This window comes from Trifolium pratense, linkage group LG7, assembly GCF_020283565.1.
Source record: "Trifolium pratense cultivar HEN17-A07 linkage group LG7, ARS_RC_1.1, whole genome shotgun sequence".
NCBI lineage: Eukaryota > Viridiplantae > Streptophyta > Magnoliopsida > Fabales > Fabaceae > Trifolium > Trifolium pratense.
This window is the reverse complement of record NC_060065.1, coordinates 38672477-38697220: the sequence shown is the minus strand read 5'-3', so window position 1 is coordinate 38697220 and position 24744 is coordinate 38672477. Positions and strand designations below refer to the sequence as shown.

At 31.8% G+C, this 24744-nt stretch overlaps 3 protein-coding genes and 1 long non-coding RNA gene across 4 annotated transcripts; 1 reads left to right on the top strand and 3 right to left on the bottom strand.

The window, feature by feature from the left end:
• Window positions 1-1631: 1631 nt before the first annotated feature.
• LOC123893881 lies at window positions 1632-6741 on the bottom strand. Its single transcript, XM_045943709.1, has 3 exons — window positions 6284-6741; window positions 5119-5466; window positions 1632-2436 (listed from the first exon to the last, which is right to left on the bottom strand). The coding sequence occupies exons 1-3, from the start codon at window positions 6599-6601 to the stop codon at window positions 1942-1944; spliced, it is 1161 nt and encodes a 386-aa protein (XP_045799665.1). The 5' UTR covers window positions 6602-6741; the 3' UTR covers window positions 1632-1941.
• An 8401-nt stretch (window positions 6742-15142) lies between these two features.
• Window positions 15143-15948, top strand: LOC123896394. The gene is made up of 2 exons (XM_045946786.1): window positions 15143-15200; window positions 15629-15948. The coding sequence occupies exons 1-2, from the start codon at window positions 15143-15145 to the stop codon at window positions 15946-15948; spliced, it is 378 nt and encodes a 125-aa protein (XP_045802742.1).
• Window positions 15949-17307: 1359 nt separating this feature from the next.
• LOC123893880 (transcription factor SPT20 homolog) lies at window positions 17308-22821 on the bottom strand. The gene is made up of 2 exons (XM_045943708.1): window positions 20114-22821; window positions 17308-19649 (listed from the first exon to the last, which is right to left on the bottom strand). The coding sequence occupies exon 1, from the start codon at window positions 21408-21410 to the stop codon at window positions 20628-20630; it is 783 nt and encodes a 260-aa protein (XP_045799664.1). The 5' UTR covers window positions 21411-22821; the 3' UTR covers window positions 17308-19649; window positions 20114-20627.
• A 1089-nt stretch (window positions 22822-23910) lies between these two features.
• Window positions 23911-24493, bottom strand: LOC123893879. The gene is made up of 2 exons (XR_006803569.1): window positions 24298-24493; window positions 23911-24192 (listed from the first exon to the last, which is right to left on the bottom strand). It is a non-coding gene; the product is annotated as an uncharacterized LOC123893879 (long non-coding RNA).
• Window positions 24494-24744: the final 251 nt, after the last annotated feature.

Sequence of the window (24744 nt, the reverse complement as noted above, 5' to 3'; positions counted from 1 at the left end):
GGGATGAAGTTCATATAAGAAAGAGTTTGATAGCTTCACAAGTAAACGAGATTAATTATCGTCTTAATAAAAAGAGTATCAATTCACATTGACTAAGAAGAAACAAAGTAAAATTCTACATATAAAGAGATTAGAAAGAAATGTAGAAAAATAAAAGAGAATGTATGATGAAGATATTGTTTGGATTTTTTAGAGATAAGCAAGCAAATTAAACAAGATTATTTATTTTATATAAAAAATCATCCTAAGATCATAGATTTTATCACAAGCGCAAAATCCTAACCCGGCCAATCTAATTTATCTTGTCATGAGAGTACGATGTTAAAACAAGTTAAATGATCATGACAAATGTCCTCTCACGAGCCAATTAACAAAACCCTTCACATAATTATGATAGATATCATCACATACCCCAACTACATGGCAAATGTCCCCTCTCGAGCCAATTAACAAAACCCCTACACAATGCTTGCATTGTACCCGGTCATATTACATAGACTTTGAACATACATCGATTTCTCTGATCAGTCCCTCATCTAGAAATATAAGAATGTGCAACATATTTCAACAATATGATTGTACTCCCTCCGGTCCTTAATATAATAAAAATTTTACTTTATAGATTCATTCAGAATCTAACGTATCTAGTTCATATTATTGACTAGATACATTAAATTTGCAATGAATCCAAAAAATAAAGTGTTTCTTATATTAAGAACCGGATGGAGTACTATTTTAGAAATCACTCACGTATACTTATGTATATATTGAACACATGAATAATGGAAATATACATGAATAAAGGAAATATATATTGAACACATGAGATAATTGCTGTTTTTTTTGCTGTTAAAAAAAAAAGGGATAATTGCTTTTATTGAAAACATGAATAAAGACAATAGAGAAAATTGCTTTTACTGCTATGGTTGTACTAATTTTTTTTTTATTATATGGGTTTGTCATGTGCAGTATTGCACATGTATATTGCACATATTAAAGTAATAAAAAATAGTAACTATTTAATAAAAAATAATAATTATTTATTATAAAATCAAAATTTAATATAAAATGTACAAGTTTCGATGCAAACTTACCGTATTGCATGTGCAAAGTTGCACATGATAGATAAACCTTTATTATATCCTAACCATCAAGATGTGTTTGCATAACTTTCCCTTGTTTCAACAACTTTATTTCATTATAGACTAACTTTTTGAAAGAACGAAGATTACCAATAGATTTAAATTTGTCCACAAAACAATAGCTCATTACCCAATAGATCCTGAAGAAATAAATTTGCATGGCATTGCACACTTAATATATTTTTAGTGTTAATCCTCCTTTTTAGCAAAGAATGCGACCAATAATTGTTTCTTCCATTAATCGAATTCATGTTATTTTGAACTGTTAGTGCTAAATGAATTTTATTAACCACATGAATTCAATCACTTAGTTCACATTTCATTATCTTAGATAAAACAAAAAAATTACGAAAAAGCAGTTTTCAAATTTACTTTTTCCTAGATTCCTTTTTCTCTAGGTGATTCTATTCGATGCATTGTCGAAATTAAAACCAAATATTTTAAATGTAAAAATAGTTAACAGAAACAAAAATTAAAACAGAAATAACATTGTTGATCAATATCCCATACTTTTTATCCAAATATATAATAAAGTACATAAAATATGTGCCATTATCTTACCCGTAGATCAATTATTCCATCCCCTCTCATGATTTTGTCATTTAAGCTTAATGACTTGAAGTACATACTACCAACTAAAAGCTTACAATAATGCAATAATAAAAAGAAAAGATAAAAATGAAATTACACCCCCCACCAATGCTTTCATTATACCCCCTCCAAAGTAAAGTTACAATTCACATTGACTTAAAAAGTAAATAAAAAAAGTAGTTAAGCAAGTTCCTAATAAGTCAAATTATCAAGGAGAATTTATATTGTCAAGGATATCAGCTGGAGGAATGAAGTGATCCATGGAGAGTCCAGGCACATTAAACATAACATCATCAATGGTCCATACCTCTTCCATTCTTGTTCTACTATGCTGCATTGAGAGCTCACCGAATCGAAAAACAGTTGCAATTGATCGACCTTGATGCGCAATCAAGATCCCGTCGACGTCTCTATAATCGCCAATGCTGCTCCCAATCGTGGTCTCCCAATACACCGTATCACTATCTTGTGTTGGGACCCTCGTGAGATGTGAGTCTTCTAAGTATATGAGGAGTCCACTCTTTTGGCAAAAGTAGCCATATAGTATGTGCCTTATCACCTCTGCGGGTCCTTCGCTTCGTTCGGTCACAGTCTCACGATCCGCGCAAACCTTTAACACAAAGCAATCAACGTTCCCGATTCGATTTTCACCCAAACATTGTGCATTGGTGAATAAGCTTGCTGTACTCTTTGGGTCCAAACCCTAATATGTGCAACATCAAAATGAAAGTTGTTAAATAATTGATAGAAATTGCTTTGGTATCGAAATGCAATTTCAAAATTGCTTTGGTATCACAAAAAAATTAAAATTAACGAGAGTAAGAGACAAGTTTATAATATTGAATTGTGATTTTTGTTGTCAATAAACAAAGCAATAAGTATTAATAAAACTCACACAACTGTGAGATTTTAGAATTTAAAAATATCGATTTTTGATGGTTGATGTAAAACTTATAAATACTCTCGACTTTCTTCTAATAATATATTAATTCCCTCTAAACTAAATACATCAATTGTTTTATTAATCTAAAAAATAATTATTTTCTTATAATAAGAACTAGAGATCCGTATTTAATTATAAAGAAATATTCAATTTTCAAATTTATTAAATAGCTAACAAATTCATTATAAATAACTAATATATCTTTTATTTATTTAGTCAAGTAGTCTATTGACTAAAACTTTCACCCTTAAGTGGGATAAGTGAGATTGCTGAAGTTCGAACACCGACCCCCTACATATATAATGTAATGTCCTATCAAATGAGTTATGCTCTGGGACACTTATATATCTTATTTAAGGCTTAATTAGTAAAATGGTCCCTTAAAAGACATTTTTAGTTTCACATTGGTCCCTTAAAGAAAAAAATATCCGAATATAGGTCCCTTAAATACATCTTCGTTAATCAGTTTGGTCCTTTCCGTCAATTTTTTCCAGAAACCGTTAAGTAGTGTACACGTGACACTGTGACTGCTTACATGGCATCCATTATGTGGTAAATCGTGGCTGCTTACAAGGCATATATGTGGTAAATCATTTACGGGTTTATGGAAAAAATGGACGGAAATGACCAAACTGATTAACGAAGATGTCTTTAAGGGACCTATTCGAGCATTTTTTTTTAAGGGACCTATTCAGCCTTTTTTTTTTAAGGAACCAATATAAAACCAAAAATATCTTTAAGGACTATTTTACTAATTAAGCCCCTATTTAAATAGAAATATTGATATATAACTAAACTAAATGAAAGCCTATTTACTTACGAGAATTTATGGTTAACAATAGAAAGTGGATGCCCCTAAACTAGAGTCGAGAATAGTTAAGAAACGTTATCATAGGCCAAACATTGTTAAATAAAGAAATTACTTCTTCCGTCCCAATTTGATTGACACAGTTGACTGTTGTGCATTATTTACACATATTTTTTTGACCTTATATTTTTACTAATAAACAAAAATAAATATTAACATATAAGATGTTGTTTAATTCGTCTTGACAAATATTATCAAAATATCAAATTTTTATAATTTTTATTATTATATAATTAAAAATATTAATCATCAAAATTATGCGTCGGCATGCTGAAACAATCAAATATGTCAATTAAATTGGATGGAGAGAGTACTCTAATACAAATGGTAAAGAGAATATTAAGGTATGAAAGTAGGGACAATAATGTAGTGGACGATGGTTTATTCAATAAAGTTCAAAAAAGAAAAAGTAAAAGCAAAAGGATAGTACTACTACTAATTCATTCTTCAGGGGTACCCTACTACTTCTTAGGCTACCCTGCAATAAACAGCAATCCCAAGATCATGACTCATTAACAATGTACAATAATCAGTGCTGACGTAATATTGAAAATCACGTGGCATTGTAAGTATCCGTAATTTTCTAAAGAAAATAAGCATGTTGTTGGATAAAGTAAGGGACAGTTTCTCTATCATTGTCAGCTCGAAATATACCCTTCAATATGAAAATTTAGATTTTAAAATTTGCTTTTCAATCTCTATCTTTGTTTGGTACATGTTACTTTGAACATTAGTTTTTTGTCCCCCTTAAGCCTCAAATCAACTCACCAACCAAGAAAACAAATTAACACAAATATAGAATGTAAACTTATAGTTCAAATTTTGTTTGGTTTCTAAAACAATATAGACCAAAAGTCCTTGCTTGCTTTTATTGGATATAAATATAAGATTATGTTTTAAATAAGACAAGATTTAACCTAAATTTATAGTACTATATTTCTCTTGGTTTGTTTATCCACATGTTAGCACACCTTTTAACAAATGAAAAAGAAAAAGTTCATTTTAGTGCTTCTACTATTGGAATTAAACAAAAACCATATTCATTCTAGAGCAAATAAATTATGGCTATCAATCAAATTTGTCTTCTAATTTTTATAATTTACTAATAATTTTGTCATTAAGTTGCATATTTGTAATACTCTGGCATATATTATATAGACCACATACATTTTTTTTGATCAAGTAGATTTTTATTTGTATTTAAAATCAGAGAGAGTATCAATAAAAAATATCTCTCTGTTAAGTTCGGTCATTAAAATGTGATACTTAACGTGTACTTAACGTGTACTACTTAACGTGTACTTCACATCGTATACTCTAAAATTTTATCGGGTAAATTTGATACAAGACATCATATGAATATGTAATATTAAGTTATTCAATATCATGTTATATGAACTGATTTTTTCTTCGATTACTCAATAAAACTCGTTGGTACCACAAAATTTACCTAAAAAATATTTTAATTTGTGATTATACCCAAAAAACGTAATAATGTGTGATGTTATATAGAATCTTACTTAAATTTGTATATAATAAATAAAGGTGAACACTCGAATACTCTAAAATTTTACCTGAATGATGCGACGTAATGGGCGTTGTGGGCCTTTAGCAGCATGAGTACCTAACCAAGGTGTATGTCTCCAAACAGTTTTACCATTACTACCAGCAACGATCTTATGTCCACCAACAACCAATTCAAGAGACCACATTCCTGGCAACATCTGCCAAAGAACAAAACAACCATTTTCACTGCTTCTTGTCCCTAAACACTTAACATTTTTCCCAGATGATATCTCTGTTTCGCAACAAATCATCTTCACCATTCCAGTTGCATACATGTTTTTGTTCTCCTTTTGTTGTTTCAAACACCCTGTTGCAGCTAAATATTGTTGTATGATGTACTTAGCTGTTGAAGTTTCCTGTTAATTTTAATTAAATTAGTTTTTGAAATTAAAAGGTTGTAACAAATTAACTACTTGATTAGGAAATACTTACAAGAAAGAAATAATTAATACCTTAATTGGTTATGTTTATGTGACACACACTTGTGATTTTTTTTTTTTTGTTTGTTAGGAAAGTTACACTCAACTACTCTCTCAACTTTGTTTCAACCACACATCCCTTTTTTAGTTATGCAAAATTATTTCCTCTGTTCTTGATTAAAATATAAGCAAATTATTTTAAAAATATCCTAAGTTATTTCGTGTAAGTTTGGATTGGCGGTGAGTTTGAAAAAAATCACAATGGTTTAATGATTTTGTTGAAGCTCAAAAGAGTATTATTTTTTGTCAAAAGTCACATTTGTTCACTGTGATTCTGATTTCTGACCGTTCGTTGTGATTCTGATTTCTGACAAAAACATGTACCTCTAAAAATTTCTTAAACTAAGATTGTTTATTTTTATATTTTCATGTGAAAAAATAATTGTTGTCCGTTTACCTTTCAAATGTAATTACCCTATATTTTTTTTTTACAAAAATGTAAATATACATGCTCTGCAGGATTCGAACTCACATTTCCCTATATTTATTAATATATTAGTTTTAGAAAATACAATTATTTTTTCTATTAGATCGAAAATTAGTTATAATTTACATTGATTTAGATACTTTTACTTAATAATTAAGAGTAGGAGGAAAGTACATATAAATTAAGACATATCTTAACATTTTCCAATCAATAATACCAAAACCAATGCTAAAATAACCAACATTTTGATGTGAAGAGAGAACTTACAAATGGAGTATCTTTAATGTGATTGTGAATACTTAAAGTTGGATCATGATCTGAGGGAATTGGAGCCAAGGGACAACCTAAGACACCAAGCAATAACTTTAAATCTTGTGTCTTAGCATGAATGGTTCCATAAAATGATTGTGATGAAATGTTAGCACTAGGTGAAATCTTTTGAGCTTTGAACCATTCTCTTATAGCTTCCCAAGAGCTTTCTTTTTTGGTTCCTTCTTCTTGCATTTCAGGATCAGGACCTTCCATTAATGGTGTTAATGGTTGTGGAGCCCAACTCTGACGCCAACGTGCTGATCTTGAAGCCATTCGTGTGGTGGACAAGAGTGAAATTCTGGTGATGATGAGAATTGAATGAGAAGAATGAAATGAAGAGGTTTTGGAAAGTGGATGGTTAGAGAGTTTAAAAGAGTGTGTGTGAAAGAGTGAGAGATACTACTTCTCTTCTTATATATTCTATTGTCTCATTATATATATAAAACATGTGTCCTAAGATATCGGTTAAAGTTGAAATTTTGTTGTGGAAAAAACAATTTTTAAAATTTAAAAAAAAATTAACTACATATTTTTTAAGAGAATATTAGTATATTGGTTTCTTTAACTTAATTTTTTTTTCACCATCAGAATCCGGCTCACTGAATCTCTTAATCCGGTTTGGGGTCAGCTCTAGCATCATGTGGTTCCAGCTCCCTTCCGATCACAGTTGCGGATTATCGAATCGTGGTTCTCCTTATCAAGTTTAGCGTCAATTACTACTATACCAACTAACGATTATTCTTAAGTCAGTTTTGCCTTGTAACAATTTGTTGGGTTTCAAGTGTGAGTGGTTAAGTCCTACATCGATTATGTATGAGAAGAATGTTGAATTTATAAGAGAGATGACTCATTAAACTAATGCCTTAAGCTTTTGGGTGGAGATGTGGCGTCTCCCTCTCTTTGAGATCCTGAAGCATTGACCTATTGTTTCTCCCAAGCTCTCCTGAACTCCGCCAACACAATTATAGTAAACCATACGAAATTCTAATAATGATTGACAATACTCTTTAAATGTTAGAAATCACGATTCTGATCGTCTTTACAACTATAATAATGACATGATTGATGTCATTTTAATACGACTAACATTCTTATTTTTTATTATTTTAATCTAATCAATATCAAAAGAAAAAAAATCTAATTAATATCAATAAAATCAACGTGGAGTACTATTCTTAGAATTTTAAATATTTTTCAAGTATTGATCCACAACAGACCATTTACGAAGGTATGGTTTACAATAACACTCGCTGACGAGTTTTAGAATAATAACTTTGTCTGCTGAAATATGTGTTAGTTTTACATACTCCTTTCGGTCCTAATTACAAGAGAACTTTTACTTTTTAGGTTCATTGAAAAATCAATGTATTTGGACTATATTATAGTTTAGATACATTAGTCTTCCAATGAATCTAAAAAGTAAAATTTCTCTTATAATTAAAAATAGAGGGAGTATCATGAGAGACAAAATATTTATTCAGTACATTATTCATTGATAAATTAAAATGTCATAATTAAATAGGGATATTTTGTAAAGAAATCATCAATGCATAAAGTGTCTTATATTAAGGCACAACAAAAAGTAAAAAAAAGTCTAGAAATTAAACATCAGGATAACATTTATTAGACACTAAAACTTGGTTGACACCCCTAAGAGACCTTCACCGTTTGCCCTCATAATATGTATAGAAAAAAATGAGGAAAAAAAAAGTACAAGCGGGGCAATGAATCAAAACCCTATTGAAATGGCCAAAAAGAAAAGAAAATACTTGTACCAAATAAAACGATAATGAGGGTAAACCAAAACAATCTCGAAAGAAATCATCTCTGAGAAAATGAGGAAGAGTCTCCCACCAAACTGAACCTTGAATAGAATGACTATGATTATCCGGTTTGTCCGCACACTCATTGCACTCTCTTTTTTTGGGTTACCATGATATTGGTACGAAGTTTTCACCATCGTTAGCGATGACTAATCTCCGTCAGGGAACCTGTGGGGCACACAAGGTGGGTTCTCCCCTCCCAACCGAATTTTCTCCATACGCATGAGCCAGGAATCGAACCCCTGACCACATACTTAAGGGGACCAAAACCCTTACCACTTGGACCAATTCAATGTTGATCACTCATTGCACTCTCTAAACTTATGTGAAGATAAAATATTAAGACCAAAATTTTAATAGCAATTATAGAGTCAAAATTACTAATACCTCTAATATTCCAATAAAGGGTATTTGTTAATAAGAGTGAGGAATTGCATCCTTTGAACGGGTGTGATAGGCATTTGGAACATTCTTAGCGCTTTGCAAGACCCTTAGTTTAATTAATATGTTCAATTTTATATTATAGATGTGTTGTTTTCTCGTTGTAGCTATTACAGGCATGAAATTTCCATCGTCATTTAATAGTAACTATTGTTTGTCGAAAAAATTATATGGCACATAAAGTAAGTTCTCTACTCCTTTATCAACCAAATTTTGTTCTATGTAAAATAATTAGAGATTAAATTTCTGACCACTTACTTAAAAAGCTCAAAACTTTAAAATACATCTTTGAAATGTAACTATATTTTTTTGGGTATTCAATGTAATTATATTTTGTTTTAAGAAAAATATAACTATACACTTAAAGATAATCTGTTTCCATATTACAATTACAATCTACATTACATTTAGAAATAGTAGTAGGTTAAGAGGAAGAGACAAAAGGGACATATTATCTGTTGAACGGCAAAAGAAAATGACATTATTGTAATAATCCAAACTCGCATGTTGGGCTGTCTATTGCTTTATTCCACATTGCTTTGGGACTCTCTCTTGTCGTTATTAATTTTTTATTTTATTTTATTTTTATTCTCTCGATCGAGTTCATCAGCTAAGCTATCTCTTTCCCATGCTACCACTGGTCCCATGGGGTTGCCCTACACCTTAAGATCAATTGCCCTACCACCTTTGATCAATTACTATCTCTTTTCATTAGTAAAGTTTTCCATTCTTTTTAAATTTCATTTTGAATTGGAATATCTTGAAAGAATATAGCAGGAGCAACTTTTAATTTATAATGAGCCCAAAAGATGGATTTAATAAGTTCTTGCCATATGAAATGGGCACTTAAGAGAAAAAGACCCTATGTAAATAATGATGTAGGTGGTAGGGGTGATCGCGGTGCGGTTTGGTTCGGTTTTGAGCATAAAAGTCATCCTAACCGCGAGATAAAAATGCATGCGGTTCGGTTTGGTTCGGTTGATTTTTAAAAAGTCATCCAAACCAAACCAAACCAAACCAATGCGGTTTGGATCGGTTCGGTTGGTGCGGTTTAAAACATAATGATTGTACCGAACAATTTTAAGCATAAAAAAAAATAAAAAATTGAAGTTCCAAAATAACATTGTAGTACCAACAAAAATTATTTATCCAAAATAACATTATAGTAACTTACAATTTTAAATATATAAAAAAATTAAATTTTCAAAATAACATCACGGTACCGATAAAATTTGTTTATTTAAAATAACATTACAACACCAAAATAAAATTTCAGTACAAAAAATAAAAACAACTTGAAGTTCGATTAATTTGGTCGACTGACTTGGTAATTGGGCATGTATATTGGAATATAAATATATTTTCTTTTACGATATTGGAATATAAATATATAATAGTAACTTAATGCGGTTTTTGCGGTTATCCGCGGTTTTTGCGGTTTTTGCGGTTTGCGGTTTTGCGGTTTGCGGTTCAGTAAGAAAGTCATCCAAATACATCCAAACCAAATGCGGTTTTTGCGGTTTTCGGTTTGGTTTGGTTCGATTTGCGGTTTTACTTTTGGATTGGTTCGGATACGATCACCCCTAGTAGGTGGTAGTAATTCTTCTGAGGTTGATTTTTTTTTTTTTTTAAAAAAAAGAATGCTGATGAGTGTCGGGCTCTCCTCCGGTATCTGATCGAGCGCCTCCTCCAGTTCTCTCGTCAAGTCATCTTTATAATGTGGTGCTGGAGGGTGTCTCTGCCGGTACTCCCTCTATGTGTCCTGCACATGGCTCTGGTGCTCCAGCAGTGGAGTGCTCTGCCGCTGGAAGTGGCCAGTCAGATCAGCCTGCTCCGAGTACTGATGGTTATATGGTGGTGCCAGAGTAGATCCAAGGTAAGCCTGAACTGCAACCATCAGCTGGGGTGAGAAGTGTGGTAGTCCCCAATCCATCCTGACATGTTGCACGTAAGTAGATGCAACCATCGCTAGCTCATAATCTGTGAACTGCTGTTGCTGGGGGATGTAAGGTGGAACCTGATGCATTCCAGCAAGTTTAGTATGTCTATCTCTTTCTAATAGGAAGTCTCCTTGTCCAGTTGTAGCATTCCAGCAAGTTTAGAAGTTCGCTCGTTGCTCATGTTGTATTCGTTTTGGCACATTTGTTCAATGAGCTCCTTAACTTCTTCTGCGGTCTTTGCATTGATCGATCCTCCAGTTGAGGCGTCAAGGTGCATCATGTGTTGTGTGCGCATTCCTCCGGTGAAGATTTGCATCAACTCCATAAGATCGAGACTATGGTTAGGGCACTTTCTTTTCTGTAGGTTGAAGCGCTCGTAGGCCTCTCCTAGTGTTTTGTTGTCATGTTGCTTGAAGTTCATGATATCCGCCTTTCTCTTCGGAAACTGGTTGTGAGTGAAGAATTGTTCCAGAAACTTATCTTACAGCTCCTTCCACGTCTAGATGGTTCCACTGGGTAAGCACTGTAGCCATTCTTTTGTTGTACCTCTCAAGGAAAAAGCGAACAGTCGAAGCTTTTTCTGTCCTTCAGTGATGCCTTCAGGTACTTTCTGTATTTGATAGGTCTCGGAGAACTAGGTCAGATGGTCCCATGGGTCTCTGTTTGTTCTCCCATCGAACTGATTCTCTCGTAATCCTTTTAGGACGTTTCCCTTAATGTCAAAATTGACCGGTTCAGCTGGTTGGAAACCTAGAGATATCTGCTCCGTGTCGGATCTCTTGCAGTAGTCTCTCATCGTTACTCTAGGTTCGGCTGCCATAGCTGCTTTCTTTCTCTTTGCTCGTAGGTTCTTTCTAGCTCAGGATTGTATTCTACGACTTCAGTATTTGTTTCCTGCATACACTAAAGAAGATACCTTTAGCAGGACAATTTTCCGTATTTTTGATTGTTCTTGTATGCAAAGATTCAACCACAGGGATTCCCAGGTAAGAGAGGTGGATCACTAGGATCGCTTAAGTACCATATCTTGCCTAGCCAGAATCACTAGGATGCACAAGGAAAAATTGAAGAAACTAACTTCGTAATTCATTGATCATAACATATGATAATCACATGGTTCAGGAGAAATAATAATCAGAATTCCTTAAGGACCAATCATGAGAATTTAGCTAGACATCATACTAAAGAAACAATGAAATAAAGGTAAAATCATGTAACAGTGTGCAGGCTTGGTGTGCGAGATGCTTGTTTCAATTCATCCTCCACCACTATTCTGTTTCATTCCTCCGTTCCCTTCTCTCGCGCTACAGTGCCCATCCCCTCAATTTGCAAAGAAACCTTCCTTTTCATTTCCTTGGTTCGGGTAATGACTTCAACATAAGGCCCAAGTTGTCTTCCTTTCATTGTACACAAGCCCATCATATTAAATGATATACTCCCTTTTTGGCCATCACCCACACTACACAATATGTTACTAATTTCACAAAATAGAAACTACACAAAATGAAATATTAATAAAGAAAAATACTTAATTGACTCAATAAACTAAAAAATGCAATTTATTTAAAATGACTCTAAATTAAGCACTAAACTAATAAAATGATCTTAAAAACTTAATTAAAGACTCTAAAAATAGTGATTGATGAAGATTCATCACCTATGCGATATCCACTAGGGCCTTAGATTTTATTCTAATGTGATCAATATTAAAGTAATCATAATATCAGACAATAAAAGAGTTTATAGTAGAAACAATTGAATTTATACCCAAAATATATAAATTATACAACCAAGCATTCGTAATGGAGTTCCTGGACTCCATCTAACCTAGGAAAAATAAATTACAAAAGCAGAAAGAAAAGAACATTGTTGGCCTTGGAGTTCCTTAGCCTCCTTGCCTTCTCCTTAGAGTTCTCCTACTCTAGAGTGAATATTGAACATGTCTCAATATTTCTGAATGAATAATAGTGGAGGAAGGAGACTCTATTGGCTTAATTAGTCAATTAGTACCTTAAAGACATTTTTGGTTTCACAATGGTCCCTTAAAGAAAAAAAAAGGTCCAGATTGGTCCCTTATTGATATCACCGTTACGCATAATAGTCCTTTCCGTCCATTTTTTCCAAAAAACGTTAACTATTGACACGTGGCACTATGGTGAGCCAATATATACAGTGATCCACCGTAGACCTCATTTACATTTTAAATTTTAACCGTTTGATCTTTTTTGTCACAATGGATACCGTTAGATCTTGCAGGTCTATTATATCTATGAACCACCACAAACTAATTTGTTTTATCTTCTACCTCCCCTCATTCTTCATCTTCATAAACTTAACAACAACAACAAAAACTCAGATCATCATCATCGTTTCAACATCATCATATAGTTTAAAAAAAGAACATCATCAAGAACAACAACCTAGAACAACATGACACTTCATCATCAAAATCAGATCTCTGCAAGAACCAAAATCATGATCTTGGGAATGGGAATGGGTTTCATTTGATTTCGATTTTTGTTTGATTTTTTTGTTCGATTTTGAGTGATTCCCGACCTATGCTCAATTTCGGTTTCATTTGATTTATGTATTCTTCAAATCTGAGTTTCTACAAGATCTATGTTCTTCATAGATCTTTTCTTCAAATCTGTTTCTACATAGATCTGTTTCTCCATGAAGTTGTTGAGACATTGAAAAGTATTGAGACATTGATTGTAGGAGTTTTTTGTTTGATTTTGTTGCAGGTTATGTGTTGTCCCCTGTTTCGTTGGTGACTGTTCTTGATTAGGGGCATTTTTTGTACCCAAGATTCAACAATTTGTAAAAAAAATAAGAAACTAAAATTGTGTTTTGAAGAAAAAAATCTGAGTTTTTTATGAAGGTTATGAAAATGGTGTTGAAGATGAAGAAGGATACGAGGAAGAAGATGAAGAAATGATGGAGGATGAAGGATATGGTACACGGTTAGATCCGCTGGAGATGCAAAATCTAATGATTTATTTTTCTTCAAAAAGATCTTATGGTTAAGATTAAAAAATATATTGAGGTATATGGTGGACCACCTACAATGTTGATCCACATAATATATTTAGTGTTAATTAACTAACAGAAGGGACCAATCTGGATAACGGTGATATCAATAAGGGACCAATCCGGACCTTTTTTTCTTTAAGGGACCATTGTGAAACCTAAAATGTCTTTAAGGGACCAATTTACTAATTAAGCCGGCTCTATTTATAGTTTTTCAGCTAGATTTGGGCTTTTTCTGTGCATCCATCGCACCCATTGTGGCCACGATGGCGTGTATTTTCGCCTCATCATGGCCACGATGGATCCTATCGTGGTGTAATGGAAGATCTTCTCAGGATTCTCTATGTATTCTTCAAGTCATCATCGTGCCACGATGACAAGCCATCGTGCCACGATGGAAAATATTTTATGCAGATTTTCTTCAATTTAATCGCCTTCTCATCGCGCCACGCTGAGACTCATCGTGGGCACGATGGTTGCGCTGCTTTATTACATTTTTGCCCTTTTTTGCTGCTTTTTCCACTTTTCTTGCTTATGGGTCTTGTAAATTCACTTTTCCTGGTATTTGTTTGCTTTTGGGCTTCAATTACTATTAAAATTATCCTCAATTACTACTAAAAACATCATATAATTGGCTGTCATCAGTTGGGATGTGGCGTCTCCCTCTCCCGAGCTCCCCCGGACTCCCCAACAGTACGTGTGGACCGTTTTCATGTAGACGGTGCCTCAAATTTTTAAAACTTCTATTTTTTCTGTTCGAATTAACTAGAAGTTGGTATGCTTAATTGTCCTACGTCCTTTTTTATGGACTCACCGGGTTAGGTTTAATTTATGTCCCCCAATTTTTGTATATATATATATATATATATATATATATATATATATATATATATATATATATATATATATATATATATATATATATATATATATAAAAAATAAGGAGCCACATGCAAATAATGGGGGTGAAGCCGACTTTGTCCCTTGATGTCTAGGTGCTCTTCGCTTAAAAAAAAAATAGTTATTAATAAATTAAGTCATACAAATTAATTAGAATGTCAAATTTTGAATATATAATATGGGAAAAATTATTATAATAATATTATAAATTTTAAGTGAAAATTAATGAAAATAATAAAATTTAAAAATTTGACTAAATACTATAAAATAAATTATACTTTTATTCATATATAGAAAAAACATAATCTCTTGACCAAAAAAAAAGAAAAAACTTAATCTCACATGTTATGCATGGTTTTTTAAGGTATTCTCTAATGTAGGGTTCAATATTATTAAAAAAATACCGGTCAAAAATTTAAAATTATCAAAAAAAAAGTTTTTTGACTTTGAATGCATTAAATGATTCAACGTCAATATACATTCTTTTTATTTTTTAATAAAAAATATGTATACTATATGAAACAAATATTAATTAAAACACTATATATATATATATATATATATATATATATATATATATATATATATATATATATATATATTTCTTGCTTAGGACTTGGTATAATTGATTTACAGATAAATTAGACAACATAAGGCATAAGAATCAGCAATCAAACACCATGGAAACCACCGCTAAGTCTCTTATTTCCATCATTTTCCTTACAATGCTCATCACAGGTATCATTTTCCTTACAATGCTCATCATTTTCCTTACAATGTTTTTTCCGTATTCATCATCATAAATTAATCAACCAAATAAAAATGGATACGGAATCGGTACGTACCATACGAGTACCATATGGAGTATCCGGTACGGGTACTTCACCATTTTAGGAGTACCCGTGCTACATAGCAGGTTGTTTTGATAATTCCTTCAAGTAACAAATAATGGTTATACCTATGAATTTTTTTTGTCCACAAAGCTACAACTATGTAATATATGAATTTGACCTTATAATCTTGAGGAATGAAGTTGAAATCTTATGTATATGAGGGTTGTAAAATGTGAAATAATTCAACACCTTTATTAATACAAAAAATTTCTTTTTTCTATGTTTTTTTTAAATAAGAAAAATTAATAAGTTTTTTGCCCTAAATATTTTTAGGATCTTATGCTACATGTCCATTGGCAAGCCTTCTTGTTGTCACAAAAGAGACAGGGGCAATAGTAGGAGGCAAAAAACTATTCAAGGTTACAATATACAACAAGTGTACATGTCCACAAAGTCAAATAGTATTGAATTGTAGAGGTTTTACTTCTACATATCCTATTGACCGTTCAATACTTATTAAGCAAGGGGATAATTGCCTCTTATTTAATGGTCATGCATTGGTTGGAAATGATGCTAATCAATTTGCCTATGCTTGGGATGCACCCTTTAATCTTTATCCTGTAAGTGCTGTTACAGGTAGTCCTTGCAAATAATCTACTTGAGATTGTAAAATTTTATATGTAAAACAGATCATTTGTAAAGGTTGAGCTAAGACCAACCTAAATTTTATGAGTAATAAAAATTAGGCTTTTATATATTTTTTATTTTGAGCTATAAGACATAAATGTTCATGTTTAAAAAAAAACATAAATGTTCATAGATAAGCATAAATAATAATGAACGCTGGTGGAATTTCTGGTCACTATAGACTACCTAATAAAAAAATAATAAAAAATAATGAACGGTCACTTATGTCAATAGACCTTAAAAAAAAAAACTAGTATGTTTTGATGAAGTAATTAGAAAGTTTAGAAGATTTGAAATTATAAGTAACTCAAATGATTGTATTTAAATTACATTCATTTTAAAATGTGTGGTCATTTTTATAAATTTGAAAAGTTGTGCGTCAAATTTAAAATTTGAAAAATAAGGACCAATTTGCAATTTTTAAACTTTTAAAGACCAATTTGCAAATTTTTAGGGACTAATTTACAATTTTTGAAAAAAAAATAGGGATCATTTTGAAAATGTTGAAATATATGGAAGGAAGGAATTTCAAATTTCTAGCTTTTTAGTGTCATTTGAAATTCCTTAAATTTAACTTTGACAAACTAATGGAGTAAACAATAGAATTTAGACAAATTAACCATTATAATCAAACAATGAAATTTAGACAAAAAAAAATTATATTCCGCCAAAACAATATTTTACCTTAAAACATTCCTCCAACCAAACATATCGACAATTTGAATGGAGTAATTAGAAATTTTAGATGATTTGAAATTCTAAGCAATTCAAATTATTGTATTTAAATTACCTTATTTTTTAAATGTGTGTGTATTGTTGAAAGTACAAAAGTAAGTATGTTTTTATCGTCTCCACAGGGACTGATGCGATATCGATGCCGTTCAACAATTAATATAATTTCAAGTAAAGGATTTCAAAGATGGTTGATTACGAAAGTTGCAAATACATGAAAGTAGTAAAGATGATTAATTTGACAGAGAGATTAAATTGCTGGGATTAGATTTCAATCACTCATTCATACATATTCCCTTAATCAGTTACACAGGTTCTAGTCATCTATCAATATTATCACGTATCGCTCGTCGAACGTTTCCGTGTCCAGATAACACCGAGATATCTATTGCATCTATTAACCACCGATGTCTCGGATCGTCAATTAATACAATAACATTAAGATTCGATACTCTAAGTGAATATTAAACCTAAATCTATGTCTAGAATTTAGAGTTCAATAAATATTATCCTAGTTCTTAGATTCAAAAGGTATATGTCTATAACAATTCAAATCAAAGATTAAAACAATGAAAACAAAGATAACATCAATATTGAGAGACAACTAAAACCATATATAAAACCATGATCAATAGAAACACATACTAATAGAGTAATTTACACCTAATCCCAACAAAAGAGAGAATTAGTTATACATAATAACCTTACGATACATAGCTAGAAGAGATGGAAAGATGATAAAGATGATTCCTCTGCTCTTCTTGGTAGCTCTCAATCTCCTCTGCCTTCACCCTCTCTCATGAAGTTTTGTGTGTTGTTGTAAGAGTGAATGAATTCATTTTCCCTTAAGCTCATGGCCTCTTATTTATAGCAATTCCTTCACCGCCCATTTAGTTTTCTTCACCCTTTGGGTTTCCTTAATCCCAATATCTTAAGAGACATAATCATGAAGCTTTTTCAAATTAGCCTTATCTTATCACTTTTTGTAAGATACTTTTTGACCAAAGAATTTATATCATAAATGATCACTTGTATTAACGTGATGGACCAACTCTCTTTAATTTGGATAAAATTGTGATAAGTCTTGCCAACTTGAGCTATTAGTATCACCCTTCATTCTAAAATTCATTAGATCCACAATTACCTACAAAAAGTATTGGAATTAAGTAAAAATAGCATAAGTGACTAATTTTCTACTTAAAACTAATATTTACAATTAGTTGAGTTTTTTATATGAAATTACTTTTAAACCAAGTCAATAAGTGACTAAAATATATATGTAAAATTACCAATTTTTGGCACTTATCAACTCTCCCCAACTTAGAACTTTGTTTGTCCTCAAACAAAAGTCCAAAATAAACTCTCTTAAGCATGGCTCAAACATCATTAGTGCATGATTCAATCAAGATTTATGATCAATCAAAAACTTTGGATTTCAATCATTTCAAGTTTGCATGATTCAATGTATTGCAAGTTCAAAATCAAACCTTCATAGTCACCAAAGAATCAAAGCATGAATGTGAAATAGTTTCAAAATTCAAGTAAGATTTCAATCTTTCCAAATCAACAAGATAATCAACTAGAATCACAATACTCACAAGTGTTTCATCTCAAGGGTGTAGTGTTTCTCTCAATCCAAACAATGTGTTCACAACAAATCAATTCAAACATACATCTCATCATAATCACAAAACATGCTATCAATCATGGATCACTAAAGTCTTTCTTAAGCTTGTAATGGGGCTAGGCTACAAGAAATCATTGTTTTTCTTTGGATTCAAAAAGCCTTAAGGATAAGAGAGCATAATTCTTGAGAATTTCATCACATAAGCTATTTATCCTCTTTCACTTTCCCCATTTTTCTTTCTTTTGGTAATTCTTTTGTTTCGACACAATTTATATTCTTTTTTTTTTTTTTCTTTTGTAACACATTTTCTTTGATTTTCATTTGTGTGTCAAATGACTTTCAATATTTTTCTTTTTCTTTTTTTCTTTTTCAATCACCATCTTCAACATCTCATGTTTTTCAACTACTTCTTTTTTCTTTTTTTTCAAACAAATAACCTCTTTTCTCCCCAACTTGTTTTCAACCCTACTTAAACTTAATGCTCAATCATCCTAAGACAAGGGTCAAGTCATTGTTTTTCTTTATTGTGGTTCAAGGGTTCAAAACAAACAAATTTTCAAAATTTTTGGCTCAAGGGGGGTAGCAAAGGATCACACAACTCACAAGGTAGGTTATTTTGGCTTAAGTAGTTATCACTCAAAAAGAAACATGACCTTGATCATTTCCATGACTTCAAACACATCAAGTAATAGCAAGATTCAGTTAAAATCAACAGAGTTAAACACAATTGCCGGCTCTCAAATATATAAACAATGGAAGGTTCACACAATCTCACCCGGCTAGGTCTACGTGATTCAAAATCAATTAATCATGTTAAGAAGGAATGGATGAAATCAAATTGAATAAAGCTACTTGGTTCAAATTCATCCTATCATTCAAAGATAATCACAAAATTTTGACCTCAAACAATGCAATTAAAAAAAAATTATTCTAATCACGCATTTGAATTTGATTAATCACAAACCTAAACTTTTCAATTCATCTGCACATGGTATTCAAAATTTCAAAAATTTGAACCATTTTTTCAATCAACCATCAACATGTTGTTCAGACCACAAGAGAAATATAAATTAAGATAAAGCATAAATTTAACCGAAAGCTATTTAAAATAAACTTCACAGAGTTTTGGAGAGCTTTCTCGGTCTATCTTTCTCTTGTCAGTTGTCTGGATCTTCTTCACTTCCTTGGTACCAACAGCAGCTTCTCACCTCCTCCGAGTAAAATGGCCTTTCCATAGGCCATGCCATTTGTGCAGCTTCTTGAGTTTTTCTCTAAGTGTCATATCTGAAACAATTGTAACTGACAGAACTGGAACCAAAAACAATTCAACATCTTAAGCATGAGAGTATTCTTATGAATGCACAAAGATTTAAGACTTTTAAATCCCAATAATGGAAACATATGCTCATAGCCACCAACATGATAGTCTAGTATCAAATCACAGTAAAATGCACCAGAACAAGTAGAATTAGATTTATCAACAAAATCATTATGTTCCACATAATTGATTCAAATTCAATCAAAAGTTCTAATTCAAAGAGAGATCAACTCAACACTATTCTACAGCCCTTAATTACTCATAAGTACCAACTTACAATTATGACTAACTGAATCTTATGAATGGTTCAAATCCCTAATTCACATTCAAACCCTAATTTGTATTCTCTTAATAATCACCCAGAGAAGTTTTACTAGTGAAGAAAGTTGTTCATTAAAAACAAAAAGGGGGTATTCACTTTAAGATTCCTGAAAAGCAAACAAAAATTTCATACCTTTTCTCTTGGAATTAAGATGCACAGTGAAGAACAAAAATATGTTGGAGATGAATGGGAAAAATTTAAGCTTTTTCATGGTTGAAAGTTGAGTATCAATGAGATGGAGAGAAATTTTTGTGAGGTGTAGTGATACAAAAGATGGAAGGATAAAGAACTTTTGGGTCTGAGACTTGAGAAAAACGCAGGGACAGAGATAAGGAAAAGTGGATGAGTGAGATTGTTCTATTTTAAAACAAACAGGATTGGCATCTTTGGCTTAGCGAAAATAATTTCGCTTAGCGAAATGTGACAGAAAAACTGAGCTGCTGAACTGGCTTAGCAAGAATTACAGGAAAAGCAAAACAATTTAAAATTTCACACCAGAGGTTCAGTTTTGGCTTACCAGCAACCTTTCAAAACATGCTTAAATAAACTAAAATGATAAATTGCAAAAATTAAATGGTAAAGATAGAAAATTGGGTTGCCTCCCAACAAGCGCTTGATTAACGTCGGTAGCTCGACGCCTGAGATGTTAGGGTGGCCAAAACGAAACGGAAAGAACATCATCCGTCTTTTTCCTTCGGTTAGGGAGGAACTCCATGAACTTTAGATATAGATGTTGTGGAGTCCATATCCTCCCCAATTCTTTTTTGTTGAACAAGGCACAAATTTCGTCTATTACCCGATCAATCAACGTCTGGTTCTCCATCTCCCTCTTTTGCTCAATTGATATTTCCTTGTCAAGTAATCCCTCAATTTCTTCTGCAGCCATCATCACTTCTTCATTATCAACAGTGCTAGTATTCTGAATACATGGTGACTCTTGAGGAAGTTCTACTTCTTTTGGTGTCTCTATTTCTTCCACTATTTTCTCTACACCACATCCATCACACATTCTTTCTTCCTCATTGTTTTCAACATCTTTCACACTCTCTCCACTTTCCTCATTTTTCATTGGATTATTATCTTTCTCGTCAGGAGTGGTTTGTGTGTTGGTTTGAAATGTTCCTCCTTGGTAATTGTTATTGGCTAACTGTTTAGTCAACTGAACAAGCTGATTTTCCAAATTTTTGGCTCGTGCAAGACTGTTTTTCAGATATTGTTGGTGCTGGTCTTGCATCTGTTGCATTTGTTCATTCATCTGTTGCAGCTGTTGTTGCCACTGTTGGTTTTGTTGCTGTTGCATTTCCATGAATTTAATCATGGTCTCCTCCAATCTAGCCTCTGAAGTTTGCCCATAATTATAAGGAGGAAACTGTTGATATGATTCATACTCACCCGGAGTATAGAAGTTGTAATACCCACGATCAGTCATGGTTTTACTTTTAATGGGGAATCTGAAAAAGGATTCAACAAACAAGAAAAACAACTTTCTTTGTCTAGCAAAGAGGATTAGTACAAGCAAAAACTATACAATATAAACAAATATATACAAATACTTAAAAGAATATAAATTGTTGCAATGCTCCAATATCTAAACGCCAGTCCCCGGCAACGGCGCCATTTTGTTGAAAGTACAAAAGTAAGTATGTTTTTATCGTCTCCACAGGGACTGATGCGATATCGATGCCGTTCAACAATTAATATAATTTCAAGTAAAGAATTTCAAAGATGGTTGATTACGAAAGTTGCAAATACATGAAAGTAGTAAAGATGATTAATTTGACAGAGAGATTAAATTGCTGGGATTAGATTTCAATCACTCATTCATACATATTCCCTTAATCAGTTACACGGGTTCTAGTCATCTATCAATATTATCACGTATCGCTCGTCGAACGTTTCCGTGTCCAGATAACACCGAGATATCTATTGCATCTATTAACCACCGATGTCTCGGATCGTCAATTAATACAATAACATTAAGATTCGATACTCTAAGTGAATATTAAACCTAAATCTATGTCTAGAATTTAGAGTTCAATAAATATTATCCTAGTTCTTAGATTCAAAAGGTATATGTCTATAACAATTCAAATCAAATATTAAAACAATGAAAACAAAGATAACATCAATATTGAGAGACAACTAAAACCATATATAAAACCATGATCAATAGAAACACATACTAATAGAGTAATTTACACCTAATCCCAACAAAAGAGAGAATTAGTTATACATAATAACCTTACGATACATAGCTAGAAGAGATGGAAAGATGATAAAGATGATTCCTCTGCTCTTCTTGGTAGCTCTCAATCTCCTCTGCCTTCACCCTCTCTCATGAAGTTTTGTGTGTTGTTGTAAGAGTGAATGAATTCATTTTCCCTTAAGCTCATGGCCTCTTATTTATAGCAATTCCTTCACCGCCCATTTAGTTTTCTTCACCCTTTGGGTTTCCTTAATCCCAATATCTTAAGAGACATAATCATGAAGCTTTTTCAAATTAGCCTTATCTTATCACTTTTTGTAAGATACTTTTTGACCAAAGAATTTATATCATAAATGATCACTTGTATTAACGTGATGGACCAACTCTCTTTAATTTGGATAAAATTGTGATAAGTCTTGCCAACTTGAGCTATTAGTATCACCCTTCATTCTAAAATTCATTAGATCCACAATTACCTACAAAAAGTATTGGAATTAAGTAAAAATAGCATAAGTGACTAATTTTCTACTTAAAACTAATATTTACAATTAGTTGAGTTTTTTATATGAAATTACTTTTAAACCAAGTCAATAAGTGACTAAAATATATATGTAAAATTACCAATTTTTGGCACTTATCATGTATGGATAGAGTAATAGGAAATTTTATTGTGAACAATTTTGGGTCACTTTTATAAATTTTAATGTTTTGGGTCAATTTTTAAATTTGAAAAATAGGAACTAATTTGCAAATTTTCAAAAATTCAAATGACCAATTAACAATTTTTAAAATTTTTAGGAGTCAATTTACAATTTTAAAAATAATATAGGGGTCAATTTAAAATTTTTAAAACATACGGAAGGAAGCAAATTTTAAATTCTTAGCTTTCAATTTCTAACGATATAAATTAATGCTGCATCTAAACTATCTCTTGTAATGGTTGAAGCATCCATACTACTTCCTTTTATTTAATCTATCATTTGCTTATAAAAAAAATGTAATTGCTATTGCTCTTTGATTACCCAATTCCAAAACTAATTTTAAGTATAAATTCAACATAATTGTCTTCCAGGTCTTGTAATTGAAAAATAAGAACTCATGCTCTTTTGAAACAAATTTGCAAATTTTGAAACAAATCTTTTAACTAAATGCATCACTAGCAACCACAAACAGTTAAAATCAAACTACAAAAACCCCAGCCAAAACAACAGAAGCAAAGCAACCAGAAATACTATGACAGAAAAATCAAGACAGCACCAACCTAACACAAATTCGTAAAAGGGAAATACACATGCCTAATTATTTTGTGTCGCAACTGATGTTTAATCCATTAGAAAAGTGAGTTGTACTAAATCAAAATAAAACTTTTCTTAAAAATGTAAGACCTCTATATATTAAAGATATTCTAAAATTTTGTAAGGATGAGTTAGGCCCAATACTCAATTCTAAGATGGTAACAGAGCCTCTCCACGATTCGTTGGGCCACTTGTTATCAGGTTTCCGCTATCGGGCCACCAATCGTTTATATCCACGCACCAAGCCCAATAGTGCTGAGCGTGAGGGGGGGTGTTAAGAGTCTCACATCGGTTGAGAGATGGCCTGACTAAATGTTTATATACTAGAGGCAATCATCACCTTACAAGCCGGGTTTGTAAGGATGAGTTATGCACAATACTCAATTCTAAGAGTAATACCTCTAGAGATAAGAAATAAGAAGACAGTCTAAACAATATTCTTTATTACTTTATTTTATTATTTCAACAGTCTTAAAGTCCAGAAATACATTAACTTGGTAGCACCATAATAAATGGATTGCAACATATGATTTTATTATTACATAGATATTTTGCTAGGTTAATAACTTATTCAATAAGATCCACCGGCGTCTCTATTGGCTGCTCCACTGGCGGCTCACATTCACACCAACCATGAATACACTGCAGACTCAAATGAGGAGGGCATCTGTAATTTTTTAAACATTCTTCATCAGTTTGACAATTTTTACCTGCAACAAGAAAAGAGAATAAAATAATATTAAGAAATCTTTACAAAACATAGTGTACAAATATGAAGTATAATAGGAAATTTGCAGGTTCAAAAAATGCTTTACTTTCAATTGCCATTGGAAACATAAATAAGGAAATAAAAAGAAACATAGCATATATAAACTTAAGAATTGCAGCCATAGTTTCCCTTCTTTTGATATAACAAATAGAACAAGATTGGATCATTTTATAAAGTTCATCATCTCCTAAAATATAATTTTTGTTTAGCACTTAAGGAGTTGTAAAAACCATTCCTAAATTAAAAATAATTATTAAATGTCTCTTAAGTAAATAAATATATCGTGTTTGTCCCTTCAGATAACTTATTAAGGAAGTCAAGGTAAAAAACTATTTAATAATAAAAAATTGGAATTTAATTTTAACCAACTTTTAATTGTTGTTTAACCTTTCATGATATCTATTGTTAGAACAAAATTGATTTTGTTAAATCTCTCTCTAATGGTTTTGATAATAACAAAATATAAAAGAACAATTGATGTTACTGATATTTG